The sequence below is a fragment of the Coturnix japonica genome, chromosome 5, assembly GCF_001577835.2.
Source record: "Coturnix japonica isolate 7356 chromosome 5, Coturnix japonica 2.1, whole genome shotgun sequence".
Lineage (NCBI taxonomy): Eukaryota > Metazoa > Chordata > Aves > Galliformes > Phasianidae > Coturnix > Coturnix japonica.
The window spans coordinates 4,350,023-4,367,726 of NC_029520.1; the positions used below are offsets into that span (position 1 = coordinate 4,350,023).

The following is a 17,704-nucleotide window of genomic DNA, read 5'->3' on the forward strand; positions in this document are numbered from 1 at the left end:
ATGTGACCCATTTAGTTGTGAGCTTATGCTCAGGCAGGTGGCTGCTGTTGCACATTGTCCTTCCCAGGTGGCACACAGTGTAAGGCTATGAGGAGAAAGCTCATTGTTCAAGCAGAAAAACTGCTTCACTGATTTGTTCCTTGTTTTGGATATATATGAAACAGTAATTAAAACTATTCAGAGAAAAAAAAGGTCTTTAACGTGCAAAGCCAAAGGCTTACAGACCTTGCTTCAGTTAATGATGTTTGTTTTCTCATCTATAAAGCTAAGCAGAGAGGGAGTTAACACTATAAACCTCATGATTTTGGGTTTTGTTAATCAAATTATTGCGTAGCACTAGAAGTGTCAATTGCAACATTAAACTGTTTAATTGAACTATTTATTTTGCTAATCTGCATTCTCGTGCAAGTTTGTCTTTTTTATTCATACTATTCTGTATCAAGTCTCATGTTAAGGTTAGGTTTATAAATTTATAGAGTCTTTTATTTTCAAGCTGAAGTGAGCATCTCAAATAAAACGTATTTTCCAATTGACTTATTTTTCTGTTCATGTTTCCCTGTTTAATGTCAAATTATTGCTAACAATCTGAACATGATTTTTTTTTATTATTAACTACCACTGTTTTTCCCCCCTGACAGATGAAAGAAGGATTTAATGCTCTGAATGAGCAGAAGTCATCTCCCATGACTTTAACTCCAGCACAAAGTGAAACACTCAGAGATGAGGACAGATGCCCTACTCATAATTCCACTGTACAAAACCAAATAGAAGAAATTGAGAAATTCCTCAATTTGGAAAGACTTTGTTCATCAAGAAAAAGGAAACATGAAGACCAGCAGTAAGAAGCAGCAGTAGGAGGTGACAGTTAAACATGGTGGATAAACCACTTCTGTAAGACAAGCTGGTAGAGGTATTCCTATATAGTGTATATTCATGTACTTTCACGTTTTAACTTGTTATGAATTTGGCCTGAAGTTAAAAGTTCACAAGTGAAATGTTTTAATAAACCTGTAAGTAATATTAAATCACTCCCCAGAACTTCTAATTGAAATAGTTCAGTTTGGGTTGACAGACTGCTCTGTTTTTGAACACTGCTGTAACTGTTTCAAAGTATAATTGTTCTTTAGACTCACGCCACTTAGGGTTGCTGTAGTAGATTATGTCTAAATACTGCCTCTTTCCTCACTAAAACAAGGGGTATGACTCACTTACCAAGTTTCATTCCTGGTTCACATTTCTCCTCCTTCAGGATAATAGTAACCTCTCACTTCAGTTACTTACACTGTTACTTTCCTCATCTACCTCCCTTCCACCCCACACCTCTTGTCAAAGAGCAATCTTCATATGAGAAAACTTAATAAACAACAACAAAAGAAACAAGGTATTGCTACTGTTACTTATTTCTAATTATATAAGAAAATCAACGAGAGATTTTCCCACATTTTATTGCTTTTCTGTTGCAATTTAGAATGCTGTCTCCTTTAAACCAATTGTACACATTTTGGAAACATTCACAAATGGTCAAAGGTTTTGAATATAATGTATCTATAGCGGGACATTTCCAGGTTATACTTTCTTTAGGTGTCTGAGAGACTGAGGAGACTGTTTTTGACTTGATTCAAATTTTGTTTCCAGGTGTTTAGAGTATCGTACAATTGCTGCCACTGCTGCTTTCCGAAAGTCCGATGTGTGCTGTGACTAGAGAAGTAAAACAAAATCAGATGATTACTAGATGTAATACTCACCTAACTATTCTTTTACAGCATCACTTCAATCTCACACACGAGCAGGGAAGTTTTTATTTTCTGTAAAATGCTGCACTTCACCAGTTACAGAAGTCTGCAGCCTTCCCAAATATTTAAAGCAACAATAGTCATTAGTATTCTTGTCACTATTAGGTCATTAAATGAAATGTGCTGGAAAATAGGACTCTTTCATTACATAAGCTAATCACATTCAGTCTGAGCTTTAATAAAATTATGATAAATAGCAACTACTTAACTACCACCAAGTGATAGGAACAATACCTCGACTCTAGTTAAAATATTCTACACCTGTAAGTGAAATAATTAGAACACACTAAGTCCTACAAAATGCTATGAAGAATTAAGTCTTACCTGACAACTACTTTCCTCTGTGTCTGATCTATTTTGCAGTACACCATCTTTGTCTTTACGGCTGCAAAAAAGAAATGCTGTTTTAAGCCCTATTTTCAAGACAAGGTGATGTTACATTGCTTAAGCCTCCTAAAATGTTTTTGCTGAGAGTTTTAACCATCTAATAGGCAGAAATCCAAAATGATGTTGTAAGATGGACGTATCTTCTTCTTATTGATGCCAAACTAAATTATTAAAGAAACGTGTAATAATAATAATAAATACCCCTACAAATTAATAGCTTTAATGGCAGGAAACAAAACCAGGTGACAAATTAAACCTGCAGATGATTTATTATGCAGAATTACTTGAAATATATTTCCCATGTCTGAGAAAGCAATTCTTTCAATGTCAGCTGTACATTCAAGCACAGAAGTTTTACAGATACATCTATACTGGAATAGAATAAAACATTTCAATATTTAATATTAACTCAGAAGATTATATAAGGTATAGTTAATTAGCATTGTATAAAGTACTTTGTTACAGTTCTTACCATCAATAACAAATGCTTCTACATCATCAGCTCCAATCTGAAGTTCCTGTTGCATTGTGTCAAATGATATTTCTTTATTCTCTACAGCCATACCCATAAAAGTAAGTAGCCTCATTTTTGCCATATTCTGTTCATGCAACAAGCCTGTGTGAAAAGTATTGACAGTTTATGGATATTAATTCAATAATATCTAATTTGCTTTTCATGGTTTTTACTATATATCCTTGCAGTAATTTAGAATTTCACATAATGAAAACACCCTATCTGGCTTTATCAATGTTTTTTGAGGTAATATTTATTTCTGCATCCTCCTCGTGTTCTGCTAAAAACACCTGGTTTAGTTATTAATTCATCATGAAAATGAACATCCAAAAAGAGGAGAGTGGAGATTTTTTGAACCACTAAGGACATCATCTTTACAGAACTCGGGTGGTAAGAGCACAAGTGATGTTTTTAGTTGGATCAACAGGAAACAGAGCCATGCAATGCAAGAAAAATAACTGGTGATGTCAAAGCCTTCCTCCAGCCTCACTGCTCATTCTCAGGTAGGTGCTTAAAAAAACTGTAATGGTTCTGCAGCAAGTGTTCTTCAAGTACATGTAAAGAGATGCTAAGATGTGTCAGATCTTTTGCAGGGTAGCATGAATGGCAACACAAAGAACTGAACTTTGAGCTTGGCACATGGAAATCTGAGTTCTCACTCCTGTAAAAGTGCAGGCGAACAGAGCTGCACCTGGATAAGCCAAAGCCTTTCTTTATCAAGTTCTCCAGGGCACCAACTAAGCTTCACTGGAAGTTCCTTTAAGATGAATGGCAATCATTTGGTTTCGGAATGACATTATAAGCATCCACATGGCTTCAGTAAATATTTAAGTTTGGAATTTATAACATCCATACTCCAATAGGAAAGCACATTAGCAGAGGACATCATGTTGTGTTAATTAGCTGTAATTATGATGCAGGCTCCCTATTTGGCACCAATTCAACAAAAATGTGATCACTATAACTCATATGGATGAGAAGCATCAGAAAATATACCTAACCAAGTTTAATGGAAATCTACAAGCATCAAAAAATCAATTAGCGTACATTAACCCTAATTAACAAATGCAAATGAGATGCTGATTAACTTTCTGAAAAAGGCTGCTGATGATACCAGATTAAATGTGGCCATGTTAGGGCGATTCAGTTGACACAGATAATGCTACTGCTGGCCCAAGTTGTCAGCATTAATAAAACAACAAATTGTAACAAACTGATGCCACCTGTAGGAGCCTTCATTGCACATCTTTCTTGGACTAATTGTAATTGGTTCTGATCCAAGTAAAGCTAATAGTATTTTAGATCTGTTGCAAAATCAACAACATCCTTTTTTATTTTGAAGCTCAATACTTGAGAAAATGTTGAGGAAGAGAATGATTAAAAACACTTGTTTTGGGGAAGAGATCCAGGTGTTTCAGAGAATTGTTGAATGCCTCCTCTAACAATCATACTGTTTTCTATACTGATCTGCCTTTTTTCTTTTTTAAGGCATAGGTGAAAGACGTAGAACAAGTTCCAAGCATTCCAGTTTGAACTACTTCAGAATCTCTACCTCCTTCATAGCTGAAAGACAATCAAAACTCTCTGAGTGTGCCATAAAGGTGAGAAATCAAGGTAAGGGGAAGGTTGTTTTACAAAACAGCTATACATATACTTAAGGATTTTACTAGTATAACCTGAATACCAGACTTATTGAAAAGATGTAGACCTTGTATTCATGGAATTAAACACAGACACAGGAAGGCAAAGAAAAATAAATCGTGATTATTGTATGACGTACAGATATAACTGTGTTTTCATCAAATACTTCCATGGGTAAGTACTGAACAGATAAACCATTTCAACACATAAAAGTAATTTCTATATATATATATGTATATATATAAAAAAACAACCCCTCTCCTCTTAGAAAGTATGAAACATCCTTATAGTTAATGTTCAGATAAAAAGACAAAAGATAACACTATCCTATACACACAGTTACAAACTACTGAAAACTTACTGATTTTTATCTTAAAAACCCCAAAAACTATCATTTTAGTACTCAGAATACCAGCATTTTTAAGCTCTGAGCATAATTATTCTCAGAATTAGACCACGCTTCATTAAAAAAAATAATGCCTATGTTAAAAGGCTGCACTAAACTCAGTTTTTTGTACAACTGTGCCTTTATTCAAATGCATTCACTTTGTGTTCAAGTGTCATTTCAAAATCAAAGTTATAAAAAAAATAATAATCAGATTTTTATGGAAACATTTATTCATTACTAATATGTCAAAACCTTAATGCAGTAATAAAAAAACCTGCATCATTGAGCAATTTCTGCATTGTCACTGACCCCTGTCCTAAAAAGCTGGAATATAAAAAACGTAATTTTAATGCATGCAATAGCTTATGAACCAGTGCTCCTTTGAAACAGTCAATTACACATCCACGGGGGAGTGTCAAAGTGTTAATTACTACTCCTTTTTTCCACAGTGTGTAAATAAAGAGGGTGCTGACATTAACATTCCATCACATTGCTTCATGTGATGAAACAAATTAACTGGGACAGACTGTGACTTGCTAGGTCTAATGCATCAGCACATGCACACACACGTACGCTAGTCTGCATGTTTTACCTTACTGTTCAGGGGAAGTATTTGAAGTATTTGCTGTTATGAAGTTAGTGTTTTTTAAAATGCTCACTAAGAGTTTTATACAAGCTGCTGTCTCACTTATTGAAGTTGTCATCTCCGACCCAGCCTGATGTACCAATGCACTAAATATCCCCTCCAAAAGGGTTTAAATGAACGAAGCAGAGAAAAACAGATTCCTACTTGAAACCCTCAAAATAGTTTGTCCTAGCATAGATTACAAACCACACGTAGACAGTCCATTTCAAGTCTAATCCACTGTTTAGGAAAAAAAAATGACACCAAGAAAAAAATCACTATTAAAATTGTCTTTTGGTATTTGGGTTGGAACTGAAGTCCTTTGTCGGTTCCATTATCATAAGCCATGACAGAAACATAACGACTTGAAAACTTACCAAGTGAGTCAATGAAGTCTTTGTTGTTCTGATAAAACTTGACATAGGATACTAGTTTAGCGCTTACAAAAATTGTCAAAAGCTGGAAGATGGAAAACAAATGTAAGAACAGTTGAAAGATTTTCTGTTTCCCCTCTTTGGAGAAAGCACAGACACATGAAACACTGCAATTTCTATTCATAGTGGAAAAAAAAACCAACAAACCAACAAATAAACAATCCCCAAAACAATAAGTTTACAGTTCTTAAAGTCTCCTGCTGAAAGCCAAGGGCAATCTGTGCTGTGATTATTTTCTCAGATCAGAAAGGCAGTTTTGCCAAAAGAATTTACAGTGAAGGTGCAACTTGTAACTGATTTTCTGAAGCTTCTAGAGGGGAACTTTCTACTATACATTTACATGTAAAATTTTAATTTTCTGATGCTAAGACCATTTAAAAAAAAAACAAACTCGTACATTGCAACTTGAGATTAATGACACAGCCCACTATTCCAATGACCTTCTAAAGACATTAATAAGGCAAGGACTTGGTAAGATATAAAACCAGCTTGCTAATAAGAAAGCTACTCACATCATGAATAAGTTCGCCCTCCAAAAATTTGACTGGCTTTAAGGCAAGAAGATGGTCAAAGAGAAAGGTATTTGGGTCTTTCAATGCTCGTACAATACATCTAATTAAAAAAGAGAAATGATTATTTTTACAGCAATACACATTTCAGATGCAACCCCATTTGTTTTTCTTTGCTTTCTAGGAGATATTCCAGCGTTTTTAACTACACTTAAATATAAGGCATGTCACATTCCTAAGTAACTTTAATCTTTGTTTCACAAATGGAAAAAAACAAGAGCAAGTGCTCAGTGCTTTGCCCCATATCACAATTAAGATTTGCCAGGTGGTAGGACTGCAGATGAACCTACTGTATCCAACTGTGCATTTATTACATTTACTTCCAGCCAAACCTTCATTCTTTGTGGTGTTTTTACTGTCCTCCTAAAATTTCATAGAATCAAGTCGTTTAGGAAGATTAATTATACTTGAACATGTGACATTAAGCAGAGAAAACCTCAATACCAAACACTGCAAGACCTATGATTTATCAGTTGCAGCTCCAGACTATAAACAGTCCTAAAGTGTTTCTAGAACTCTAGATGAAAGCATTTGCTCAACAGCACATTAGAAGTCTGTTAGTGCTATACACTAGTGCTGATGGCCTAGAGCGCGACCCTGCCACATAACACACACCCAGAAGAACCTGAAGTCTACCTTGACACAGCAGTGTGGTCAACTCTAAGCAGGGATGTTCTTTCAGTAGTCACTGAGGTTTTTATTTACTTATGCAAATGTTTTAATTTACAAAATAAGTCCTTCTGGTTCTCCTGCAAGCTTATGCACAAGCTAATACACACAGAGTAGACCTATGTAACTTATTAAAGATCTAAGTCTGTCAGAGTGATGCAGGCAGAAGGCAAAATTTTGCCTGTAAGTAAAGCATATCCACCAAGTGGTTTTATTTTTTTCCATATCCTTAGTAGTATTTGCTCCTAGAAATAAGAGCAATAAAAGAACATTAAAGTTCAAGATTCAAATAGGCAGCAAGTAAAAAAAATCCCTGAAGTACAGGAAGACAATTCAGCTTCTGATACCTGATGTAAACAACCTATTTTACTAAGGTTCAGCAGTGAGCAGAACTATTCCTGAACGCTTGCACAGTGGAGTGAATGTAGAAACACCCAAACCTGCCACAGGTTGTAAACTCTTCATCAGGTCAGCTACACTATAGAAAAAAGGCCCCTGCCAAAAGGCCATTCCAAACTCTTTAACATAAAGCAATCAACAGAATACTGCAATACAGTTAAAAACTGGGAAGTCGGTGTTACCTGTGAGCATCAACTCTAGCCTGGGAAGCATTGTCCTCTGTGTAACTCCCCAGTAGTTCCACCATGACTTTTGCTGCGGTGTCACTGAAGAATAAAAATAAAGTCATCTTAGGATAGCTAAAAAAATAGTTCCAACACATTCAAATGTTTAAATAATCCCATCACGATGTTGCAGGTCAAATTAAATTACACTCGAAAAGATGTAGATGATCCATTTTAATTCTAGTGGAAAGAACAAATTAACTAGATGTATTCTTTCAATTCTTGTTCTACAAAATGTTTATCTTCACCCTTCATTTCATTCTCTTAAATTGATAAATTACCTGCTGGTTATGGAAAAAGCTTTCTGAGCTCGGAACAGCTTTATATGGTTCACTAGAATGCTCCTCTTATGCACATCTGGATTTAATCACTGCAGAATAAGTAGCACTGCAAAGTTTATTTCAAATGTAAAATGGCATATCTTAAAGGATATTTATGGTCAGAAAAATAGCTGTGTAAAAGCTCCCTTTTCTTCTTTCACAGATTGTCTCTAAGTGTTCAGAGTGAGAGCTGCTCATTTAACTGAGGAAGTGGCCAGCAATTCAAGCAACTCAGACTGCCTCGAAGCAAGTAGCTCCCAGCGCTGCGATGACAGACAGCTTTTAGAAAACAGGCATTCGTTCTAACAAAATGGAGTAAACTCTGAGCCTCGTCTACCCAGATGTTTTAAACAGCACCTCAATGTTACTGCAAGCCATCTCCAAACAGACAAGAAAGAGACTGTGTCAATTAATTTCTATTTATTTTTATGTATCAGTTCTCACCACGAGTGATGCCAGCAAATTCTGGTGCTTCTTTACAAAGCTCTCAGCAGGAAAACAGAACAAGAAAAAAAGCATCATCAAAAACAACTTATTACCTATTTTTATGGCATCCTCACTAACTACCAAAAGATGGTAGCTGCGATAGTTTGTCCAGACAGATAACAGATTTCACTGATGCCTCCTTAATACTTCGTATTTAGACGTGGCCTACCACGTCTGTGTGTAGATACAACCATTATCTGATAATAAGAGTGTGAGCTTTGCTGAAATTCCCTGTGCATGCACACAGACTGGCTTCGGTGCACATATCCTTGGGATCCTCTTTATGCAGAAGTACTTTCTGAGGGGACAGGAAGGGAAGATACTGTTCTCTCTGAGCTACAGCGTAAAGCTCAATTCTTCCTTTAAAGTATGTCAACTGCAGAGATACAGCAGATTTCCCCCATGAAGAAAATTAACAGTATTCCAGTCAAAACATATATACAATTGCAGCGTAGTAGACCTACCAAGTTTTGCTTAAATCAATTTGAGACTTTATTGTTACACAGTTTATTCATTTAACTACTTAAAGTAATGGCAGATGTTGCACAAGAGAGGACTAAACCTGCACAAGGCTATCAGCAGGTACCACGCTCATATGGAAGTAACTAAGTAGCAGCACAAGCTACAATAAAAAAAAAAAAGTTTTTTATGTTTTCAGTTCAATGACTGTATAAGTATTTATCATAAACCTCATAGAACTGCTATTTGACATCTTCTCTGTAGAGTGAAGTTCTGTGCTCCTAGGTTGATGTTTTGATGTTTTCTGCTCCCAGCTGTCACAGATGTGCAGTGCAAATATTCAGACAGTGTGGGAAGCAGGAATTATCTGTAATTGAAGAGGTCAGCCTATGCCTTGTCACGGCACCTGATGCTGGTGTGTAGAAGAACAGATAGCCACATAATAGTGAAATGAAACAAATTTAGATGGCTTTGCACATGTGCAGCATGTTTCATACCAACACAGCTAGGAAAAAGCTGAATATTAAGCAAGCTGATGTAGAAAACAACCAGCAAACCTTTATGGCAAGAATCAGGAGTAGCAGAGAAAGTAACTTACCTCTGGCAAAGTTCATCTGCCAAATATAAAAACCTAGAAACATGCGACACCAGCTATCAATTTTCCAGCTGCCCCTACCAATTTTTCTTTATCTGACCAATGGAAAGATAAGAGCCCTTCCTCAAAGAGCTCAAGATGATTTTGATCATCAGAAAAAAGAAATTTCAATCAGAATGTGACTGGAAAAGACTTGATAAAACAAGCTTTTCAGGAGCTGTTTGCTACCAAGCTAACCACGGGGGAAAGAACTCTGAGGTCTGGAAAGCCATCTCTTCTGCCATGTTAATTGAACTTAAAACATAAAGGAAGCCAAAGAACCGAGATTCCATTCCTTTCAACAATGTTTTTTTTTCCTTGATTATAAATCAACAAAGTAACTGAGGTATGATTTTTATTGCTTATTTTTCAGTTCCCACTTATCTTCCCATACCGCTACACCGAACAGCATTCCTGTGTGCTAAAGCTGGAATGCTGCTGTGAGTTTCCCATACTATTGCAAATACTGCCCACTGATCCAGGAGAGTGAACCAGGTCAAAGGTGCAGGGGTCACTCCTTGTTTTCTTTCCTGGAGAAGAGCGTAAGTGCTCTGAAAAATTGCTCCATTCACTGCAAAGCTCACTGCAACAGATGGTAAGGACACTGAGTGCAGAGTAATATATTACAGAGTTTGTAGATGTTTTCAATGCCTCACTTTAAAAAATATTACTTGTAAGCAAAAACATCTTTTTTTTCCCCTGCAATTGGGCAACTATCTGCTAAATAACCTTGGTAGTAAGCTTACTCATAGCACAGAACAAAAGCTAGAAGTTTAATTCACATATTTTGATATTAAGACTAGTTAAAACATAGTTAGCTATAACATATGGGAATTTAGCTAATTAAAACCTCTGAATAAATCAATAGGATGAGAAATGTTTTAGAAGTAAGAGCGTTACAGATTATCAGTATAATACTTTAAAACAGAAGTGCTATGTCGTATATAAAATCCAACTAACATTTTTGAAATGATTTTGACCAGTTGAAATCTGCTATGAAGTATCATCAATGCAAAAGCATTTTAACATTAATGACAGGAAATTGCCATAATGTTGTAGCTCACAGTGTAACAACTCCATGAGGATTAATTGCCCCTAAATGGAGATTCAGTAAAAATGATCCTGCTATGCTGACACAGCGCTTCCAGGCTACAGTTGCATGAGGCCAGAATAAGCTAATTCTCCTGCCAGAAAAAACTCTCCTCCTACTTCAACAGCTCCACACCTGCCTTTCTTCCCCAGAAAGGTCACTTCCCCATCCAATCCACTGCACAGCTGCACAAGTGCCTACACCAGCATGTGTACACACAGAGAAATGGACTGGGGACAGAAGTGCTTCTTTCTGCAGTAGTACGATGTCATGCAAAGACAGGAAACGCTGCTCTGCCTCCTCCCACAACCCACAGCAGGGACAAGTTAGACAGACAGGCTGACACCGTTGTGGAACTATATGCTGAAACCACTTCAGCCCATCTCAACAGCCCTGGCCAATGCATTCAAAACACCCTATCACATATCCGAGATAAACTGATGGCAGCTCTCAGTTGAGATTTACATTAATTTACAGGCATGGTGCAGACGGCATTGCTTTACGTGCCAGAAGACACTGGTCTGCCAAGTTTGTTAGATCAAAGATACCACTTATGATCCAGGATAATGATTTAAAATGGTCAAGCAGGTATTGTGCAGACATTAATTTTGATGATGAGTGGAAAGCTTTGTCCTAATGGTAATGTTTATGTTAGAAGACTGATTCTGTTAACTGTGATTGATAAGCCTCCCAACATCATTAAAAAAAGAGATAGCACTGCCATGCACTAAAATGTCAAAAGTGCAATTAAACTTATGCCAAATAGACTTGGCATAACACTACAATGCTCAAAGATTAATAGTCATAAAAAGGAATAGTTTAAGAAATGGCTTAATGTGAGACTGCTTAAAACAAAGGAAAAAGCAACAGGTATACTTGCACCGAATTGGTAATTCAAATTCATTTTAAAAGTGCCGTAAGAAACACTTTTCCTAATATAACTTGCAACACATCAATGTAAAATGCAGTAATCTATTACTTGTCTTCTATACCTCTTTTTGCAGTCTACGAGGACATCATACAGCAGTCTCAGAAGAGTGTGCTTTTTGTCTGTGCTGAGATTCCAGTCAGAAATCCATTTTCGGACCTAAGTAGAAAAGGACCAAGTGAAAAGGAAGCACTGGAAAAAGGCTAAAACAAAACTGTAGTTACTGACTCTCAAGCAGAAAAGGATTCAAAGTATCTTTCACGGAGATTTATCCTCTGTATCCTCTGACTATCAGGCTCCCCATGTAGAATATGGCAGTTTTACACTGGAAGCTAGAAGTCTTCATTCTCTACATTACATTACATTCCTTAAGGACAAGAAATTTCAACATGCTGCAATTCCAGAGCAAGGAACACGATGTTCCTGATCCAAGCTCCTCACTTTCATTACTACCACAAGAAACAGGCTCATGGAACTATGCGCAGAAGTAGAGACAAAAAATAGATGGTAAGTTGGTCTAGATTCCAAATGTAGACCTTTAAAAGGTTAAAAGGTTTTGTGTTCTACATTTCTATTTCATAGACTCTAGCAATCTTTAGCAGGAAGAGATGGTCTGTATCAACTCCAAGTAATACTTAGTGAAATGCAGCGTGGTTAATACCAAAGCCACAACTTGAAGCACCACGATAATTACCTGATCTAATTCAGTTGGAATGTACTGGATGGCACCACATGATGAGGCCACTTTAAGAAGGCTGCAGTACACTGTATATCTCACAGGAGTGTTCTTATCCATCCCATGGAAGAGATTGCTCAGTCTGAACCACAAAGAACAAAAAACTGAGTTAAAAAGGGCTAGGAAGACATTTAGGAAAAAGGAATGCATATAAATGCTTCTAGTCATGTGCATGGTAGTACAAGCACCTGGCAGCACCATAAGTCCATGCTGAATTGTAACAGTGTTTGGTTTAATAACAGGTTCCAGCAGAGAAGCCAAAAGCACTGTGCATTTTAAGTTCATAATACCTAGCAAAGAATGTATAACAATATTTTATGAATGGCAGTATTCAGTTTTTCACACTTTTCCCTACAACAGACAAATCTTAATCCAACATTCTACGCTTTGATTTACAGACACATATGAAATAATGCGCTCCCTCTGCAAGTTACCACCGTCTCACTTTTCTCTGTCAAATACTCACAGCTGCAGCCTGAGAGACGGGCGCTCTCCTTCCCGGAATTTCACTAACTTCTCACACAGGCTTTCAATCAGCGCTTCTTGTTTGTCAGGTTCCAGGATAAGCAGCAAAGAGACTACGCTGTTCATGACACTCTCAACATCTGCACAGAACAAAACATACAGCAACAGTCACCATCAGTAGCAGCTCTTTGGTGCTGCAGTTAATTCTACTATGGATACTTATTTTGCAAAAGATAAAATGCCAACAATGCCAATCTGGATGTTTGTCAGATCAGACATAAGATTTGGCTCAGTGTGGTCTTCTAGGCTTCCACTAACAGATATTTAGACTTGACTTTTTGCTACCTACTTGATCCGTCACCAGAAACATCAACCAGCACTGAACCTTCATCATATAAGCTTTTCAGAGGGAAAACCGGTTTCATATACAGCTCAGGTGCCTCCATAACAAGCACAGTCAAGCTCCACTGATGACTCCTTCAAAGGGCAGTAGATGTTAGAGGAAGGGAGGGGCAGAGCAAATGCAAATTTCACGTGGCAGTGCTGGAATTAAGTACTTGCAGTTTCACAGATAGGCATGTGTTAGTTAACACGCGAGCCATCCAACACAGCTAAATTCTGCTCACAGTTACCTATTTGAAAACATTAATTGCTGTGTGTTTAGCAAAACTGGCAACGCTTGAAGTGACAAACCTTTGTCATCCTCTTTCAGGCACACGTCACAGACTTCAATGATCTGCGCCAAGTCCACATGAAGTCCCCCTTCAGAGTTTTCTTCAGAGATTTCAGCTCCTTTAGACTTCAGGTAAGCTCGAAGTTCTGCAGCCTTAAAAGAAACACACACAAACAGTTGATTTATTAAAGCAATAGAATTACTTACAGATTTTCTTCCCCTGCTGCTCACGCAGAAGCTGACATCTCTTGGCACTACCCAGTATCTCATAGCACTGTCACTCCCCATTGACAGTGTATAACCCAAACACCAGCTCAGTGTGAGAGGCAGTAACTGAGAGCATCACCACATTGCTGAGCTTCCTCACAGTGGGTACATGTCACTTACAGCTACAGAGTGCAGGACTGCAGCCTGGTAACACTGTATGAGAAAGATGCTTTCTTATGAGTTTTTACAACCCCTAAGAATTTAGTTGTGTCCTCACCAGGAAAGTGTATAAACAGACAAATAAAATATGGTTTCCAATGTAATCATATGACCTGCTCTGCCTCCTCACAGGCAACCTCTGACCTGGATGCAGCTGTAACACCAGATGTATCCTCTGTCAGGTTCAGTGTCAAACCAACACGGTGCTGCTGGACATCACCAGGTGCTCCCGGCCCCCTGACTGCTGAGGACGTTCCAGGCTAATTAACTATCCAAGGGACAATTACTGGACACTGGGACAGGTGAGAGCTGGACAGAAGGCTGCTATTCCTGAATGTAGCTGCTATAGGTTTCCAAGTCCACCGCTTAAAAGAAGCCGAGGTTTCTCTATCGTGCCCCTTCCCACCCCAGCTGTGCCGCTGGGCAGCCAGAGCGGCAACCCCTACACGGCAGGGCCGGCCCGACGGGCTGCCCCAAAGCCGGAGCCGCCTCCCAGCCCGAGACCCGGCTCCAGCGGCGGAGCTGCCCTCCCGCTGCCCTCCCATGTCAGCAGACCTGGTCCTCCTCCGTGATGTCGATGAACGCGGGCACACTCATGACTGCAGCAGGAGCTGCCGCGGCCGGGCCGAGCACGCCGCCGCACCGGAAAGACGGAGCGGCTTCCGCTGACGCCAGACACCCAATTCCGCTTCCTTGGGGAGGGGAGAAGGGGTGCTGGGAAGCGGGGGGGTGATCCGTGCCCACATATTTACACATTGTAACTTGCAGAGAGAAAAGTACATTGGAAACTTAGTGACTTCCTGCAGCCTGTAGTGCTGCTGCATGCAGCCCCCCTGCCCCTTTCGCACCTACAAACCTGACCACGTAACAGACAGACCTCGTTATGGAGTTTGAACACCAGAGCAGCTCTAGCATCCACTTCTATGTCTGCACAGAGCACGTTCAACCCGGTAAAAGCCATGACTCCAATTAGTCTTTATGCTTGCATTGAGCAGCACAGCTGGCACAAGGGGAAAACGAGAATAATACGTGGTACATCTGATCTGCTGCAGATCCCCAGGTGCCAAAGCTTAGCATCACTTTGTGCCTTAGGATGTGGTTTGTAGCTGCAAACTGCCACAAGGCTCCCAAAGCTCACATGCTGCTTCATGTAGGTGTCTCAAGTGTCCCCGGGTCCCACAATGGCTGGGTTCATGTAGGGAATCGACTCGTCACCTTGGTGTCTGCTTTTTGTTTAGGTAGTGTACACAGTTTGTTATGTATTACTCTAAATAAACAGAAGTAAAATAACCATTGATCACAGAGGGATGACAGGACATGCCTCTAAAAAGCACTGCTGAAATATCCACATATGGTATGTTGCACGATACTTTATTTGTCCCGGAAGAATTAAGATGATAGATGATAGCTGGGGTTTGAACTTGTGCATCAGGAAGTCCACTTTGAATATGAGACAAAACACCCGTATGTGTTTTGTGAAACTACCAATGTAAAGAGGATGTTGTAGAAGAATGGGTTTCAGTTTTATCGGAATAATGACATCTCTATGGGAACAAGGCAATTGTTTATAATCCTGTTTGCAGTCTGTGAAGCCAGTTGAGAAGCCGGGCACAGATAGGATTAAAGCTCTGCCTGGAGAGGCAGCGATTGTGCAGAGGCTGCTGGGGTGCAGAACTGCTCTGGATCTGTGGCCCAGGGTCATCTATATGACTGCAGGTCTTTGGAGCAGCTGGGAGCAGCGCTGTGCAGACAGGGCAGAGCAGGAGCCCACCCACAGGAGGCCCCGCCACATCACAAGTGGCTGCTGAGCACCTGTGTGAATATATACAGGTGTGGAGACAGAAACACCCTGCTGAGGCTTGGCTGCAGAGAGAAGGTGCGTTTTGACTGGAACCCAGTGTAAACTGCTTTGGGTCTCATTTAGTTTCTGTAGGCAAGCCAGAGGGGTGGAGTCTAAGGAAGTGATATTCTGTCCTGCACGTCTTGAACATAATGACTGAAGAAAGCCAAGTTCTTTGGCTGGCACACCTTTGAAATCAACACCTTTTTAAAGTCAGGTTTTAGTGGTGAATGTAGAAACTGGTCCTCTGTTGTTAAAAATATTAATGAAAGGGGTATTCTTTGATATAGAAATGAAGAATACATTTTATGATGGCATGTTTTCTCTCCTCAGACTTATTTATTATTATTATTTTTATTACAGTTCTGTATCTGTAGTGATGAAGAGATGAAAGCAGAGCTGGCTCTCTGGAAAAAAAATGGTAAGGATATTTGCTTTTTGTGCAAACTGGCCTAGGAATGAACTGCAGTCACCTCGTTGGATTCCTCTAATGCACTCTGTCTTGTGCTGAGTGCCCTCTTGAGGTCTTCAGCATACAATGACCTGGACGAGTCCCTGGCACTGACTGCACCTGGGCTGTTCTCAGCCCTTCCATTAAAGGCTTTCCCCCCTCTTCCTCTGTTTCTCTCTCCTTTCTCTTTTCCTTCTTTCTTTCTGTAATTTGTTTTGTTTTCCCCTGTTGGAGAGGTGTTCTATCCAAAGTAGTCTGGGGGAACACAGTTAGGACAGCTGTTACTGTAAATCATAAACATGGACAATGGGTTACCCTGAAAAGTTAGAATAAATTCTGGATGTCATCCAAAAACCCAGTCAGCCAAACAGAGTCTGTTTCATGTGCAGGAGCTTTAATTATCTTTGTTGATGTATAGAAATGTGCCTCCTATTTAGTTTTCTGATTTCTTTTTCCTAGTTCTGGCTGGGACAAAAGTGAAAGTGCTGACATACCCCATGAGCCTCTTCTTGCAAGACTTACCAGAGGTCTCAGGGAAGCCTGATTTTCTTCTTCACCCCAGCCAAGCTCTGTAGTCAGAGGAACTGTGGATTGCTTCAGTAAGTGCAGTAACTTTTGAGTCCTTCTCTGGTTTTCTTGTAAACTGTTCATGAACTGCTCGCCCACTTATTTTCAATCTCCTTAACTATGTGAGTGAAACAAACAAACAAACCTGCAGTTGTCCTAACCAGCACGCTATGTACAAAATACTTTGAACACACAGACTAAACCCAATACTGTGTTATTATTCTGGGTAATAATTTGTTCTGACATGAAGTATTTTGCCTTTGAGCAGCCATTAGAAATACATTTTGTTTGGGGCCTAGGTGCACTTATTTTGCTTCTAGTGTAGCAGGTGTTTTTCTTAACCATTTTTTTTTAGGAGAAATCCTAAGTTTAGAGGAAATGAGCACTCGATTATTTAAATTTCCTGAGATTAGAGGAAGAACACTTTGCCAAACAATGCCTCTTCACTTCAAAACCTCTCCCCATAAATTATGCTAGGAGATCTTATTAAAAGTCTGTAAAAATTTCCTATTAAAAATGGTTGATTGCAGTTCAGACCGTCACAGCTTTTGTGCTTTCAGTGAAATACCACAGCTGTCGGAAAGAAATATATTGTGAGACAAAAGGTTTTGTTTCCTTAGTCATAAATTATTTTGGTGATATCCGAAGTAAGATAAAACTTTCACTTATGTTTGAGTGAAGGAAGATGCCAGTGATAAGTTGTTCAGAAATCTATAAAAAGAATATAAGAATGTAGATCTAGATAGCAAATTAGAATCAGACTTCCTTTTTGTTTAAGCAAAGCAATTATTTCTGAAGTCAGTGAAGATTATAACCAAGGATAATAGCATAACTTAGCAAAGCACAGTGCCTTTATCTCGGTGGAACCTGAAGTTTAAGCATTTGACTCTGACCTTTGCGAACTATACAATAGAAACCCTTTGTGTTTAAACCAAAGTTAAACAAAACAAGTAGCTTGTTTATGAATTATACCTGCAGGGGGAAAA

The 17,704-nt window shown here is 38.8% G+C and overlaps 2 protein-coding genes across 11 annotated transcripts in view; one reads left to right on the forward strand and one right to left on the reverse strand.

Moving 5' to 3' along the window:
* Positions 1-5,797, forward strand: part of CCDC73 (coiled-coil domain containing 73) — a 69,694-nt gene extending 63,897 nt beyond the window's left edge. For all 10 annotated transcript variants that reach the window (XM_032444717.1, XM_015863495.2, XM_032444719.1 and 7 more), the window contains one exon: positions 639-5,797. In XM_032444717.1, coding sequence (XP_032300608.1) covers positions 639-842 — 204 coding nt within the window. In that variant the 3' untranslated portion in view covers positions 843-5,797. The remainder of the gene's footprint in view (positions 1-638) is intronic.
* On the reverse strand, positions 1,430-14,543 carry EIF3M (eukaryotic translation initiation factor 3 subunit M). Its single transcript, XM_015863499.2, has 11 exons — positions 14,416-14,543; positions 13,455-13,587; positions 12,763-12,901; positions 12,255-12,378; positions 11,625-11,719; positions 7,602-7,685; positions 6,295-6,394; positions 5,726-5,807; positions 2,653-2,796; positions 2,118-2,178; positions 1,430-1,698 (listed from the first exon to the last, which is right to left on the reverse strand). The coding sequence occupies exons 1-11, from the start codon at positions 14,455-14,457 to the stop codon at positions 1,578-1,580; spliced, it is 1,125 nt and encodes a 374-aa protein (XP_015718985.1). The 5' UTR covers positions 14,458-14,543; the 3' UTR covers positions 1,430-1,577.
* Positions 14,544-17,704: the final 3,161 nt, after the last annotated feature.

Coding starts and splice junctions, on each gene's coding strand:
- EIF3M (XM_015863499.2), bottom strand. CDS start 14,457: ATGAGTGTGCCCGCGTTCATCGACATCACGGAGGAGGACCAG. Junction 12,902..13,454: donor CCTGAAAGAGGATGACAAAG/GTTTGTCACTTC, acceptor TGTTCTGTGCAG/ATGTTGAGAGTGTCATGAAC. Junction 6,395..7,601: donor GCTAGAGTTGATGCTCACAG/GTAACACCGACT, acceptor TTTTTTAATTAG/ATGTATTGTACGAGCATTGA.